This window comes from Pimephales promelas, chromosome 6 (genome assembly GCF_988280905.1).
Source record: "Pimephales promelas chromosome 6, fPimPro1.hap1.1, whole genome shotgun sequence".
In the NCBI taxonomy this organism is placed as follows: domain Eukaryota; kingdom Metazoa; phylum Chordata; class Actinopteri; order Cypriniformes; family Leuciscidae; genus Pimephales; species Pimephales promelas.
Genome location: NC_142774.1, coordinates 15,654,600 through 15,670,577, shown reverse-complemented (window position 1 = coordinate 15,670,577; position 15,978 = coordinate 15,654,600). Strand labels below are relative to the sequence as shown.

The following is a 15,978-nucleotide window of genomic DNA, read 5'->3' as shown; positions in this document are numbered from 1 at the left end:
ACAATTTTCTCAGAATGTTTTTAGTTCACTATAAGTCATGAGAATCATGAGAATGAGTTTTGTGGTGTTACAAAGTATTTAATTTAAGGCTTTCTGTTGTAAGCTGGAGCGGGAGTGAAGCCCAGTAAAGATCAGCATCAATGAGTGGCGCTAACTCATTGAATAGGTTCAGGCGTCACAGGGGGATGTCTGAAGCTCTGGAGGTATTTATGACTGGAATAATACATAAAAAAGAATGCAGGGCTAAGTAATGGTTACATTCTCACTCATTCAAACCACACTGAACTTATAGCTTTTTGAAAAAACGTATTCCTGACTTTTACATAAACTAACATTTACATTTTCAACCAGTAAGAATTCCCCAAGGAACTAATGACTTTGTTGCTATTATTCGTACAACTTAAAGTCCCTGTGTCAACTATTTTATCCCTTAAAACTGACCTTTGATCACTACCAAAATGAAATATTTAACAGTTTTTTTTTCCTGTGAGAATAAATTTCATAATCTTCATGCCTTAAAATAGTTAACCCTTGCTTCATTTAGTTTACGCGGATGCATGAATATGTAAATTAGTCCCCATCTCCATTCAATCACACAAGCTCAAAATACTTTATCCACTCCATCAACTTCACTGAAGTAAATGTTACACAATGCCTAGAGGAAATTCAGCCATATATGTTTGAACCAGAATCTGATTCAGAATAAGAAGTGGAAGAGCAAACTATAAAGGCTCATCTATGTATCAGATAGGTAACACGTTTTATGTATCGCTCTCTACGTCGGACTCAAAACGGTAAATATTAGGGCTGGGTATTGACACAAATTTCACAATTCGATTCGATTTCGATTCACAAGCTTGCAATTCGATTTCGATTCCGATTCGATTCGATTCAATATTGATTATTTTGGATATCAGTCACAGTAAATGGCAATTTTTCTCAAGGGAATCAAATCTCTTAACTAATGCTGTAAACTATGGGAGTCTAGTTGTAGCCTATAGGCTTCATTAGCCTAATATGAAGGTAATAATGAACGGTTTCGTAGCTGTACAAACACTTAAATTACACTTATTTATTTTTATAATAAGAAGATTATATGAAATATAAACATTTAAATGGTGGCTGTCATAAAAAACTTACCAGATGTATTCAAATATGCATTAAATATTGAAGAACATTATATTGAAGATTATAATGCATATGTAATGTTGAAGATTATAATGCATATGTAATATGGTGTATATATTTAGCAAAATGCTCCTCTCTGTAGTTATTTTTTCTAGCTGACTAACGAGTTGATGTGGGTTTTATGAGGTAAATATGACGATACATGACATTGATTACAAGCTGTTTAACTGACGTCTTTCCACGGTTGAAACGCTGATTGAGCGAATCAATGTGACATGATACGGATTTCGATAAGTTGTACTCTATCTTTAACAGACTTTCAGATGCTCACTTATTTCGCGCTGTGACTGGTATTATTAATCCGGAAGAGAGATCAGCGCTGCTGTTTCTCTTGAGCTGTGCCAGAGTGATCTCACGCCACAGCGCCAAAACGTTATTTATGTTTTTGAATTTCTAAAGAAAATGGACGTAATTTGAAATTTGAGACTTTGTTTCATATCAATAGTAAAAAAGGACAAAGATTATTGCGATATTTTGGATGCGCGCAGCCGCGATACAATGTTCCATTCATTCAAATGAAACAGGATGACTAATTGATTCTTGAGATTTAAGAATCGATATCGGTTCGTAAAAATGAGAATCGATTAATATCGAAAAAATATTTATTACCCAGCCCTAGTAAATATTATGATTTGCCATTGACTTGACTACATTATCAAACAGCTAATGTGTTACTAATGTTACACAAACTAATTCGCCATTTCAGACAGCTGCCTTCTAAATATCAGCATCCTATTATATAATATTCGTAATTCACTTGCTATGTTATTAAATGTGCCTCAATTTTTTTCACATCAACAAACATATACCAGGTGTGAGCTGATAGTTAATAATAGGCTAAAGCCCGCCGGCTCGTTGACTGCTTATGGGTTATGAGGTAGTTTGTTATGTAACAAACACCAGTGATTTCAAACTTAGTTTTTGAGACTGTCTTTGGTAAACTGCAGTTTTAAGGAGCAAAAAAAAAAACTAAGCAATGGTGTTGACTTATGAATTTTCAAATGGTTTGGATTAAAGCATAATAAAAACACTGCATAGACATATAAACAACATTAAAAACTTGATTTTCATCACAGGGGGTCTTTACCAATTTGTACTAGAGACTAGCAAGTCTCATGTTACATACATCAACTTGGTGTAGTTTGATAGTTCTGATAGATCTTCACCTCAGTGCCACAGGTCAACAGAATACCGTAGTTATACAGAGCCTCAGGCATGGGAGGGAGCGCTAGGGGAGGATATCATTCACATGAAGCAGATTGCTAGACTAAACTGGTTTACATGTCTATATCCTTTTATATTCATCAGAACTACTAGGGCTATGTTAGATATCCTAAACATGAAATGCATGACCATCCTTCAGATTAGACCCAAAACCGAGGCAACATGAAGTCATTTTCAAATATGGGTCAGATCTTTCTGACCTGAGAAGCTTAAGCCATTTCCTCTGCATCTAATAATGGCATCTCACAAACACTAAGTCTATGTTAGGCGTCTCATGTAATTTCAGGCATTCCACTGGGAGAATATTTGACAACTGGACACTGGCAGGTACTGTACTTGTCCACGTGACATTTGCAAAAGCCAGGCACCTGATCCCCAAACTGCAGGGTGATGAATTATGGCATGGCAGACCAGCCACATCTCTTTTGACACCAGTCGCCTAAGTTGTCTGTGGTTGGCAGAAGGGAGAGAGATCAAGAGAAAGTACTCTTTAAAGGAAAGGGCCCCATAGGGTGATCTCAAGGCTCAGGTCACAGGAAGAACTCTCTGTAGAGATAAGAATAACCCCAGAACCATACATCATATCCTCTAGCACTCTCACAAAATATCGTAAATCTGAGAGTTGCAAGGAGGAACTAGATCAGTGACGATGTGGCTCCTGTGTTTAGTGTGGTTGTGGAAGCCACTGGCACCATAGAGCAGTTAATCTTTTGGGTGTTTACATGCCTGACACACAGATTAGGTGCAGACGTCTATGATGAAAAAGAAACCTCCAAACTTAAGAAAGTTTTTGTAGATCTCTAAGATACAGCTTTCTTCAGCTTTACATTAGACGTACTCAATGCAAATCAATGGCTCTATTCTAAAACCTTGTGAGCTACAGTACCTTACTGTCTACTGCCTACATATAGGCAGTTTCCTTCTAAGGCAGCAACCCAACTGAAAGATAACTTTGTACGTCACTGTTTTGGAACAGTAAACAGACATTAATTTGAACAGGAAACAACAGTAGACTCACAATTGATTTCAGTCTAGTTTTGGTGTTAGCATGTTGCTAAACTAACAATGTGATGCTCTAAAAAGCATAAAAATACACCACACAATACTGGGGCAAATAAAAAAAAAATCTATTTCTTTTCATGTGTAAAGTATAGTATTTACCAACATGTATATGCTTTTTTCCACCCTCTTTGATTATTATAATTCTTTAGTTGCAGAACAGATACACGTTTTGGAACAATTTCCAGAGAGCACCTATTATCCCTCAAAAGTTCACAAGGTTTTTGAGCAAAGAGTATGTTTAAGCTTTTCACAAATACTTTTGATTCTTGAGACTTTTGATTTTTTTTTTTTTTTTAATAAAAATGTTGTAAGAAAAGCTAAACCCAACCTAGCAGTATGATATTTTACATCTCAAAGGGGAAGCCCCAAGGTTTTCAGCAAATCTTGTGATGGCTTTGAGTTTCAGCCTGGCTTAGACGGATCTTTGAAAGGAGATCTGTTAGCAGATCACGGCTCCTTGACACACACACATCCCACCCTGTCTGCAATAACTTCTACACTTACACCGGGTCAGTGTAGCTGGAGCCACAAATCTGGAGGAAATGCATTCCACCATCTAACAAAATGATCATATAACATTGATTTGGATATAATTTATGTCCCTAATACGAACAGCCTAAATTCTGTTATGAAACCTAACCTTGTATTTCACATTGTATTATGTGAATGCTGACAGCAAATGGAAGTTACATTATTAAGACAAATGTCATGATACGCACCTTGCCAATAATTAAACAAAGCCTGGTGAATTCGAAGTGTATATGCTCAATGGGCTATATGCACGCATAAGTTCCGCATTTGACGCAAGGATGCTCGTCCATTTCTGGTTGTGGAGATTTAAGCGGAGGAGAACAGAGGAAAACGGAATTATGGCACGTTTTGACTACATCTAAGAATTTGAAACGGGAAAAAAATTGAAAGAAAAAAATAAGGTTAATTTTGAAATAACTATTATTGCTTTTACAGCAGTGGGGTCTTTGAAACGCCAAACAATAAGAATATAAAGTCAGCCTCAACTGGAGATAAGAGTTACTTTGAGAAATATATATGTAAACTCACCTACAGCCTGCTGTCTCAGTGTCCAGCCTGTGTATATGTACCTATTCCATTATTTTCTGTTAGCCACTGTATAGCCTGTATGAATTTTAGACATTGAAATGTGGCAATTTGAGGTTTTAAAAAGTACACAAACAAACCTCCAAATAGTAATAATTTTTAGTCCTAGCTTTTTTTGAGTCTTTCTAAATGGTATTGTTTCTACCTTTTTGGCCAGGCCTCTGACAGTTTGTATCTTTTCCTGGCTCTTATAGCAATGACTGCCTCCAGCTGAAATACTGCCAAAGAAACGAAGTGCCAGCCCTGGAGCATGCTCCAGTTCCGACACAGCTTAAGAGCCGTAAGTTAAACTACTAACAAGCAAATGTCTGCGACTTTTAAAATTTACTATTATGGAATTCACACAGATACACAAAGTCATTTGTGCTGATCATATGAATACATATTAATATATAGTGAATTCAAATATAAGTAAAAATAAAATTTGGCCAAAAAAACAACAGCCTTATTTAAAGTTACTGGGAATTACTGGCAAAAAAAAAACAAAAAAAACACCTTTTTAGCACATTAGCGTATTACTATTATTTGCTGACCACCAAGCTCTACTTGTCCAGGCTCATCCAAGTTGGAAAAAAAAATTGCTTTTTTTTAAAGTGTCTCATTTTTTTTTATGTTTTTGTGTGTATGCGTCATGCTGAGGGGTCATACAGTGGGATTTCCAAATCTCACAGTTAAACTCAGAAAGTTTTGACCAGATAAAATGAAGAAGCATTGACCCACCACATACCGTAAAACTTCAAATAATAACCCATGCTTTTTTTTTATTAAATCGCCGAACTGCACCGGCTTGTATTTGAGACAGGCTGTTATAATTTAGTGTTGAGTGTTGAGTGAAATGCTCCATGTGAAATTGCGGTCTTCTGACATTTTTACTAACATGTCAATTGATTTTGATTAATATGCATGAGGGAGAGAGAGCAAGACATGGTGACGTGTTTGAAGACGTGAGAGTTTGCGCGCACGGCCGGGGCTCTCTCTCTCTGCTCGTTATGCGCCCTGTCAAGCGCAGCAGTCATTCTACTCTATTTCACTCACTGATCAAAAAACGGCTTTTGGCGGGACAAAAATTTGCTTTGGTGGCCGCCAAAAAGCGGACGATCTGTTGGGTTTTAGAAGTTAAAATACTTAAACTAAAAAAAACAGACCCGGTCTTTATTTGAGACAGGCCACACCAGGCATGTAAAAGAGACAAGCGTCTATTTGGTACTCAGCTATTATTTGAAGTTTTACGGTAGTTTCAATCTTTAACTATCACTGTACTATAAAAAGTACATGTTTATGAAAAGTACAATTACTATGTTTTGTTTACTTTATACTGACTGACAAAGAAACACTCTTCTAATTATAAGCCAACCTAGTAGTAAAGTCCCCTTCAGCAAAATGTATTTAAATAAGCAACTTAAAGCTTGGGAAGTCCAAAAGCAGCTTTACTGACACATGACACTTTCAGTTAATGAGAGGGGCAAGAAAGAGACATTCTTACCATTGTCTTCCACTCTGAAGTAGAATATGTCACTTGTGGCATTGGAGCCATCAAGAAGCACATAGCAAATCTTCATATCATCAATATCAGCTATGATGAGAAATGAGATTTTAATAAATTTAATAGATTTTTAGTCAATCTTAAATAACAGAGACAGGTTTTGCATAAAATATTTAGGAAACAAAAAGGAAAATAAATATAACTTACCCTGTGAGAAGGAATTGATGCTATCATTCCCCAAAGCAGAATTCATGATAAAGCCATGAAGTGGGGCCTCAGTTACAACATACTTAAGCACTTTGTTTGGGCTGTCTCTGTCCTCAGCCTTTAGAGCTTTGCTGGTTATCAAAAATCCAAGGTGCCCAGTATGAAGAACCCTAAGAGTGGGTGCTGCTTTGTTTACAATGATTTGAGGCACCCCATTGTCCACTGTGCTAATATGAATAGTCATCATCTGAGGCTTACGAGTTTCATATACAGTATCAGGAAAAACATAAAATTCTGTGTGTGTCCCATCGGTAATTGTGAAGGAGAAGCTGTCTTCATTTGTCTCTGTGCCATCATGCCTATAAGTAATATGGTTTTCATTTAGATCCTGCTTGGTGAATGATGTAATGACTTGTGTTCCATTGAACAGAAGCTGACCGTGAACTGGCACTTGAGTCACTACAAATCGCAGCAGGTTGTCTGGTGTGTCACGGTCCTCCACTGTCAGTTCAAAGGGTGTGATCAGCTTGGTTTCTCCTTCCCCCAGCACAAGCTTGTTGATCGTCAAGACTGGCTTCTTGTTGTCGACATCTGTAATGGATACACGGAAGGTGCGGAAGACAGGGTTATAGCCATCTGTCACCTCAAACTCAAAGCTGTCCATCTTCACTTCATCGTCAGATGTATGGATGTAGTAGACCTTGTTTCCAGCTAACTGCAGCTGAGTGAAGGTAGAGATGGGCACCCCTGGGAGATCAGTACTTTCAAGATGGCCCCTGCTAGGAGCACGAGTTATACTGAAACTTAGAAATTCATCTGGACTGTTGATGTCAGTTGTGCTGAGAAGGTCTGTGGTCAAGGTGACCTTACCTCCCTCTTTGAGTGTCACACCCTTGTTGATAACATCAGGAAAGACCATGTCAATGCTGCCAATATTAATGTAGAAGTACCGATCAATGAGAGGATTGATTCCATCAGTTATGTCAAACTTTAGCAGGTCACGGACACCCTCCTGGCCTGTGTGAACGTACTGGATCAACTGTTTGTCAAGTTCATCTTGAGTGAAATTCATTCCAATAGTAATGTTGCCAATTACAACTCCATGTTTGGTAATTCTATGAAGGTAGCCTTGGCCAGGGCCGTAACGGATAATGTAAGTAAGCTCTTTGTCTTCAGAATCCAGATCTGTGGCCTTCAGGACTCTGTTACTAATTACTTTGGTTTCTCCAATTTCTACTTCCAGGCCATCATTGATGGCCATCCTTGGGGTTTCATCATCAACAGGAATGACCATTATGATGACCTTCTCTTCAACAGTGTGCTTCCCATCAGTGAGTCGAATAACAAAACTGTCTTCCTTGGTTTCAGAGTCATCATGCTCATAAACAATATTGGAAGCCTCCTTGATCTGCTCTAAGGTAAATGTCACCACTGGAACTGTCCCAGTGCTCAACTGCTGAACAATGTTTCCATGTTTTGGGTTTTTAAGTATTTCAAAAACTAATTCATCACTTGGGATATCTGCATCTTCAGCGTTCAAAATAGGTGTGTCAATAACCAAACTCATCCCCTCCATGACAACAAACTCACGAATGAAAACCTCTGGCTTTTCGTCATTGGCTGGGATAATGACAATGGGGAAAAAGTGCCTTTCTGAAAAGTTAATGCCGTCTGAGCAGCGGAAAGTAAATCTGTCCTCCACTGGCTCAACACCCTTATGAATGCTTTGGACATAATAGATGTGGCCTAGACCAACATCTTTAATGGTGAATGCAGTGATGGCAGTGCCTACTCTGGATTTTTCAGACCCAGGAGCTGGGGAAATGTTCTCCACATAGCCAGATGTGGACTGAACAATGATAGTACACAAGATATCATCATTATCAGTGTCAATGTCCTCGGCTTGAATGTGCTCCATTGTGATAACATTTTTCTCACCCTCGACTACTACAAATTGGCCACCTACATGGACAATGGGTGGAATGCTGTCTACAGGAAGAATGGTGACTTGGACACGGACCCCTTGAACTTTGTTGCCACCAACAACCCATTCATCAGACATGTCAGAAATTGTGAGATTGAAGGAATCGTGCTCTTTGATTGGGCCAATTTCACCACTAGTGTGAACATAGACGACCACGCCATTTATTATGTCTTCCTGGGTGAAGCTCTCAGCAGGAGCTCCATTCACCATTATTTCTCCTAGCTTGGGAGGCTCCTCAACTATGAAAGTCAGCATGAGGTCATCTGTGTCCTCATCATGACCCTGAATAACATTGCTGGTGATTTCTGTTGCACCATTCTCAAGTACATCAATGGACGTTCCTAGCAAACCTGCCGGTAACATAATTTTTGGAGTTTCATCATCGACAGGCTTGATGCTGATCTTGACAACAATGGGGACTTCATGGAAGCCATCGCTAATGTCCAGCTTAATGGCATCATGAAGAGATTCTTCACCACTGTGGATGTAGGCCAGTCGGCTGTTTTCAATGTCCTCCAACACAAATGTTTCCCCATTAGACATGTCAATTCCTAAATATTGCAGCTGTCCAAACCTGGGAATCTGGGTCACTATAAATTTAATATTCACATCCTCCGTGTCCTGGTCAGAGGCATCAAGTTCATTTTTGGTTATTGTATAACTGTTTCGCTCCAGAACAGTGAAACCAGTGTTAGTAATTACAGGGGGTTTATTGTCCACAGGTTGTAAAAAGATTGTAAAAAGTCCATCAACAGAATTACTAGCAGTGTCCTCCACACTGAATGAAAACTGGACCACTTTTGGAGTAATACCGAGCTCTTGGTCTGGGGGTTTGTATGCCACTTTATGGTGGTTGACCTGAGCTTGTGTAAACTCACTGATTATGATGTCAGGGCTATCAGTCAGTACAATGGCACCAAGAGGAACAGGGCTGTTTTCATCTGTGTCAGTAGGAGGTTTGATGATGGTGTATTTAAGATCCCTGTCATCACAGTCCAGATCTGTGTAACGTAGAAATTTCTTCTTAAAGAATGTCAGCTCATATTCTTTGACTGTCATGTGTAACGTGGTGCCAGAGTAAAGTTCTGGAGGAATGTCATCCACCGGGTTGATTTTAATTATGAACACATGCTCTCCTGATTGATTTGGTGGGTCATTGTCGTCCTGGACTCTAAAGGCAAACTGGTCAATCACAGTGGTGGTACTATGAGGACCTGTGTGACGATAAAACAGCTTCCCATCCAGAATATCCTGCTGAAACCATTCTGTCACCACCTGTTCAAACATCTCATCTGTTGCACTAAATTTCCATGCAGATGGATCTGGAGGAGGCTCCACCTGTTTTATGAGCAACTCACCAATTGCTGAGAATGGCTCTTCTAATATGAATTTAATTGTTGAATCCTCAGAGTCAATGTCAGTGGCACTCAGGATAAAGGGTGAGATTTGCATCACTTCATTTTTAAAAAGCACAATACCAGTGTTTGCATTTATAATAGGGGGTTCATCATCAGTCGGGGCTATTGTGATGGGGAATAAAAACTCTACTTCATCATTTCCATCAGTCATTCTGAATATAATATTGTCACTGTAAGTGTCGCTTCCATCGTGCTGGTACACAACAATGCCTGCATCTAGATCAGCTGTAGTAAAAAATTTTCGTTGAGACCCTAGCACAGTTAGCTCTCCATGTTTCAAGCCATCAATAACAGTAATCTTCACATCATCAAGATTATCCTCATCACTGATCTCTAAATTGTGTGAGCTGGATAGTGGTCTTGATTGACCCTCAAAAAGCAGCTGTCCTGTATTTTTGGTTACTACTGGAGCTAAAGTGTTCATTGGCTTCACAACAATCATGAACGCAAAAGGATCAGAAACAGCCCCATCAGTATCAACAATTTCAAATTCAATCTGGAAAATTCTTTCTATGTCTGAATCCTCAGAGGGAGGCTTGTAAGCAATCTTAAGATCTTTAACATCTCTCTGACGGAAAGAAGTTATTGGCTGGTTTTGATCATCTGTACTGATAATATAGCCTTGCTGATAGCCCAAGGGAGATGTTATGTTAAAGATTAAGTCATCAGAGTCTGATTCGATATCCTCAGCTGCCAGCATATCCAGAGTAATGGCTGTCATCACAAACTGGTCAATCTCCATCATCATCATTGATATAAAGCTAGGTTTTGGTGGTGTATTTTCATTACCCTCTTTGATTCTAACCATTATCTGGAAATGTTCTTGTTGAATAGTATTACCATCATTATCTTGTACTTCCACTAGCATTGGGATGTAGTCTCTGTTAGGTGAGTTGGTAGTTGCGGTGTGTTGATACTGAATTCCCTTCTTGACAAAATCATCGCAATTAATCATCTGGCCATTAACAGAGTTATCAGTAAGACCACCATACCTGGGAAGTTTGCCTGCACCAACCAGTGTGGTCACCTTGCATGTGGTGACACCATCTTCAAATGCAAACTCCAAAGTTTTTTTGTCAATTGGGTTGCTTAGCCCATTGAGCTTGTCCACAACCAGAGGCATGTTACGAGTGACAATCTCCAGTTGCTGAAAGACCACTTCTACTTCAAGAATCAGAGGAATTACCACTGTGTCTGTGTTGGAGTCATACCTCAGTTGCAGTTTAATGTGGTCTTTGCTTGGGCTCCGGGAACCAAAGTGAGTATATTTCACCTCTTCTGCACCAAAAGCACAGGGGAACTTCTTGGGTGTTAGCATTCCAGGTCTCTGAGCCAGTGGGTCATTGTCCAGAACTGTAATGTGACAGCGGTCTCCGGCGTGCACTTCAGTCACAAGGTCATTGATAGAATCCAGATAGATGGAGCGTCCAAAGGGAACTCTAATCCCATTGTTGGCTACCAAGATTGTTTCAACGCTAGGTCCAGGTCTGTGACTATGGCGGAAAGCTGTGCCGAAAGGATCTGCGTCCACTTTAGAGAGACAACATCCTAATGAAATCAAAATAAACAGGCACTTCAGATGTGCTCCTGCTGCACTCAGTCTTCCTCTTTGCAGACAACCAGCCATATCTACAGCAAGTAGCACTGCATGAACTTGCTAAAACAGATGCACTGCAGATTTAGGATTGTGGCCTTGATTTCTCAAGGCTTGGTTTTCACTGCTATGTATCCCCACTCTCTGTTCTTACACACAGTACAAGTGCAGCCAACCTACTGAAGCACTGCAGGTAATACTTGGGCAGATAGTGACAGCACAAAGCTCCACCCTCAGTCCATCCTCTCCCACGGCTAATTTAAGGCAGCACATTGGACAGCCCCCCAAAGTCTTGCATTCACTCTACCCCTCCCTCCCTTTTTCTCCTTCCTTACCTACTAAAAGCAACAAAAAAAGAAGTTCATATTCAGAACAGTAACATACATTTTCCTATAGAAATTAAAAGGAAAGACATAGACCAAAGACAAGCATGTTCTGTTGTGAAATTCTGATGTCCATATGTATGTGGTCATTGATTTGTGATATGTTTGACAAATACTGAATGAATGACAAATAAGAATAGAAATGGATGTGATTGCCCTAGAACTAGAAATGGTCAGGGCATCTGATGTTTAACTATTCTTTAAAAGTATCCATTTAGTTTACCTTGCCAAAATTACTATAGACATAGCTATTGAGTAGCGACAGCGCCTTCTGTTGGAGTGCTAGAGACAAAATATAAAAATTTTAAATTTAAATGACATTTTTGGGGAATTTGGCATCTCATAAATTATATTAAAATATAAACAATATTAAATGTAATACATTCCCATAATTGATTTGAAATAAATTAAACTGATTTAAAAATAATGTTATTTGTTGGTGTGTCTGTGGTTCTGGCATACCCTACACAGCTTATAAATCTTATAATAACAATTTTGTATTCTTATTATTTTTTTTTTCTGTGATGGGTAGGTTTAGCAGTAGATTTAGGGTTAGTGAATAGAATATACTGTTAGTACAGTATAAAATCAATATGTCTTTGGAATGTCCCCATAAACATGAAAACTTGTGTCTTGGTGTGTGTGTGTGTGTGTGTGTGTATTTAGTACTTTTTTTTTCTAATAACACACAGTCAATAAATTAATTATGTGTTTAGATGAAATTCTGTTTATTGAGTTATTGTATAATAGTTCACGTGCTTAAAACTTGGGGGGTCACTTCATGGGGCAGTTGAAAGGTCAAGCCATACAATACTCAGTCCAGTTGGTTAAACAGGTGGGCAAAGGCTACCCAAGGGTCCTGTATTTTAATGAAATGATAGAAACAAGGGTTTTCTTTTTTGATTTTCCTTAATTATTCCAGTTACACAATAACCAATGCAAATAATCAGCAGCACTGGCATATTCAGGTACATTTCCTAATGACACTTTATTTGGCGACCATGAGCATAGTTTGACCTAACAGGCATGATGTCCTGCTGCCTGCCTGAAAAAAATTCTCTCATATAATTTTATTTCTGGAGTGTCCAAATATATCTTTTGCAATTGCAGTCACTGGGGATGGGATTTTAAATGTGTCCACCGGATGATGATGGAAATCCCCAATGGCTGTCAGGAGTACATTGAGTTTATCTCGCAATGTGACATGATATAGCGCGTCAATACAAGCATCCAGAATCAATTGCGAAAAAGGAGAATGAATAACTTTCATTCTTTGATGAGGCCTTATTTATTCATATACTGGAAAGCTTTAAAACACTACTTTATTTTGTTCATGTTTTTATGTCGCGACTTTAGCTTAGCATGACCTAGCTGAAGTGAGAATCAGGGTAGATACTTGAGAATACATATACTGTGTATGGAAACCTTGTGGTCACATCTAGATATAAATACCCTCTTTCCATTTATGGAGCACTGTGGATACCACCTCACATATCCGATTAAATGACCAATAATATTTTTGTTTTGGTCATCATTTTCTGTGATATCTGACATTTTCTAGTTTCTTAGAACTAATCAACTCCATTAATGTTAACTCAACATAAGTAATCTACTTTTACATTTACATGTGTTTTGATGTTTAATTATGCCCCAATGTACAGTTCTTTCTGGTAACACTTTATATAATAAGGTTTAGTTTGTTAACAGTAGTTTATGTATTAGTTTTTATTAACCAGTGACATTTTTATATTTATTAATCATACATATAATTTAATATAATTAAAATATAGCATTTACATTTCCCTCTGACCTAGGCCAATGACCCTCACTACGTTCAGATGGATAGGAAGTTTTAAGAAATCCCACCCAAAGCTTGAATTTCTGGGTTTAAATTTGCTGTGATTCAGACCTTTCAGCACATTCACGAAGCAATAATTCCCTGGAGAACACAAAGGTCATATATCTTCAAGGAGAGTAAATATATACAGAATTTAACACTGCAAATCATACAACTACTGTTCCACTAATGAATTGTTTAATCCCTTTAATAACATGAACCAAAATAAAGGGCACTCTGTTTATTCGGATACATGTTTTGGACAACACTACACCACTCTTAGCAACCCTTGTGAAAAACCCCTGTTAGCATTCGCCGAATAGCCAGCATGCCATGGGTGCTTGATGAGGCTGTTTCTATTTTGTTACTTTGCTAAAATAACTTTTGGTGCACTAGTAGCCGATGCATTGTCAAGCACCTAAAGTGGACACTTGGTGTAGTACTGAGTGATTAGTGGAAACCAGTCAGCACAGAAATATAAATTAAAACTTTGTCTGATTAAATTAAATGTATACAGTTGTTCTGATCTCAAAATCACAGAGCTCCATATAGAAAAGGTGGAGCATGTAGTTACTAGACTAACTAAAACTTGATTTCTAATGAGTGTCAATCATTTGCTAATAAACAAAAGGCATATTAATCATTATCGGCAGTACCATTCCCAGGTCCTGTAACGTTATATAAGTTTGACATCTCCCAGCATTACATCTGACATTTTAACCTGGTTACATCCAGCTGTAAGCTGCAGTTGTGGCCATAAGTCACTGTCTAAGGATACATAGATTACAGATGAAGGCCTGTACCAGCACTCAACCCCTTCACCTCTTCAGCCATAGCACAAGTCAAGCATGCTAACAGACAGCATGCTAGTATGTCAATACAGTCACGGTTGGGCACAAGAAGGGTGCCTCTACATGTCCAATAAAGTGAAAATATTGTCAACAAGTATCAACAAAAATGACCCTTTCGGTCCCACTTTATATATTAAGTGGCTTTAAGTATTATGTACTTACATTGAAATTAATAATTTGATACAATGGACTTATTGTGTTCATACATGTTTTTACATTGTACTTATATTTGAAAAATACCAGCATGTAATTACAGCTATAATTAATTTATGTAATTACATTTGTAATTACACACTTGACCCTTCCCTCACACCTTAACCTACCCTTAAACCAACCCATACCACCACACTTGTCCCTATCCTTACCCGTATCATACCTCAGTAGCAGCAAAAGTGTTTTACAATACAACAGGAACACAATAATATGTTGTACTTATTTTTCAATGTAAGTACATAGTACTTAAAGCCACTTAATATAAAGTGGGACCAATCTTTCTGATAAATTTCATCCAGACTTCGACTGGTTTAGTTCAGGGCAGGTTCAGTGGACCAATCCCTCAAAGTAATGGCAGTTATGTTATTCAGCTTTGCCAGCATCAACTCTCTCGGCTTCAGAATAACCCTTTCCCAGAAAGGATGGCAACGTTTTCGCATTGCTTTCAAACATTGCAGCATCCCAATCATCCACTGCTGTAAATATACACACTGTATAAATAGAGGATCCTAGGATAATTTACCCCTTTATTAAGCACAGGGTGAGCTTGGGTGAGGGGAGGCTTTCTGCCTGCCCTGGCCAGTGGCCCCGTTCCTCTTGCACTGCGGTCACGTCAGCATTCCTGCGATAACTCTTCTCCATCTCCTCCCTCTTTCCTGACTACACTCCCCTCTGCCCATCGGCTGACCGCAGGGACTGTACAGTGTTAAATAGGTGTGTTTTGGACATAACAGTCTCTGTAGGGTCATGTCTTTTCCTTTAGAAATATAATTAGAATATATTAGAATTATCAGAGCACATCTCAATAAACGTATTGTATATTTAATAGCATTCTCAGCTTCCTGTATTTCAGTCTTTTGTCAATGTTCGACTCGAATTTTGATGAATTATGGTTGCAAATGCTGTGAAGGTCTCTTAAGATGCTATTATTATCAACACGGTATAGATGTATAGATGCCCTCACTATGCTGTGCATCACCTACTACTTCCTCACATTCCTCTTCCTTTTGTTTTTATAAACATGTCAGATCAGATACTTCCGATGTCCAGGTGTTTTTGAGGTGACAACTAATTCCTGTCTTTTAGCACTCAGCACACATGGTTTGAGGTGTTTCAGTGTGCACCTGGAAGTTTGCAATAAATGCAATACAACACATTTGCTATATTATAAAAAAATAGGTAGTTGTTAAAATTAATTACATTAAATAAATAAAAAAAATTGTGTAACCATCTATTGTGGCATCTGCTTGTAGTTAGCACAATGTTTAACACAGTTCTGATACAACAATCTTTAGATTACAGATAGCTTAACATATTGCTTAAGATTCAGTCTTACACAAGTATTACGCACTGCTCAGCTAACTAGCAGTGGTAGTAGTTATTGTTGAACTGTAGCTGTAATAATGAGCAGAGTAAAA

At 38.3% G+C, this 15,978-nt stretch overlaps 1 protein-coding gene across 1 annotated transcript in view; it reads right to left on the bottom strand.

The window, feature by feature from the left end:
- frem3 (Fras1 related extracellular matrix 3) overlaps positions 1–11,359 on the bottom strand; it is a 30,734-nt gene extending 19,375 nt beyond the window's left edge. The window contains exons 1-2 of the mRNA XM_039649554.2: positions 6,281–11,359; positions 6,074–6,163 (exon numbers count right to left, since the gene is read on the bottom strand). Of these exons, the coding sequence (XP_039505488.2) occupies positions 6,074–6,163; positions 6,281–11,309 (5,119 nt within the window). The 5' untranslated portion in view covers positions 11,310–11,359. The remainder of the gene's footprint in view (positions 1–6,073; positions 6,164–6,280) is intronic.
- Positions 11,360–15,978: the final 4,619 nt, after the last annotated feature.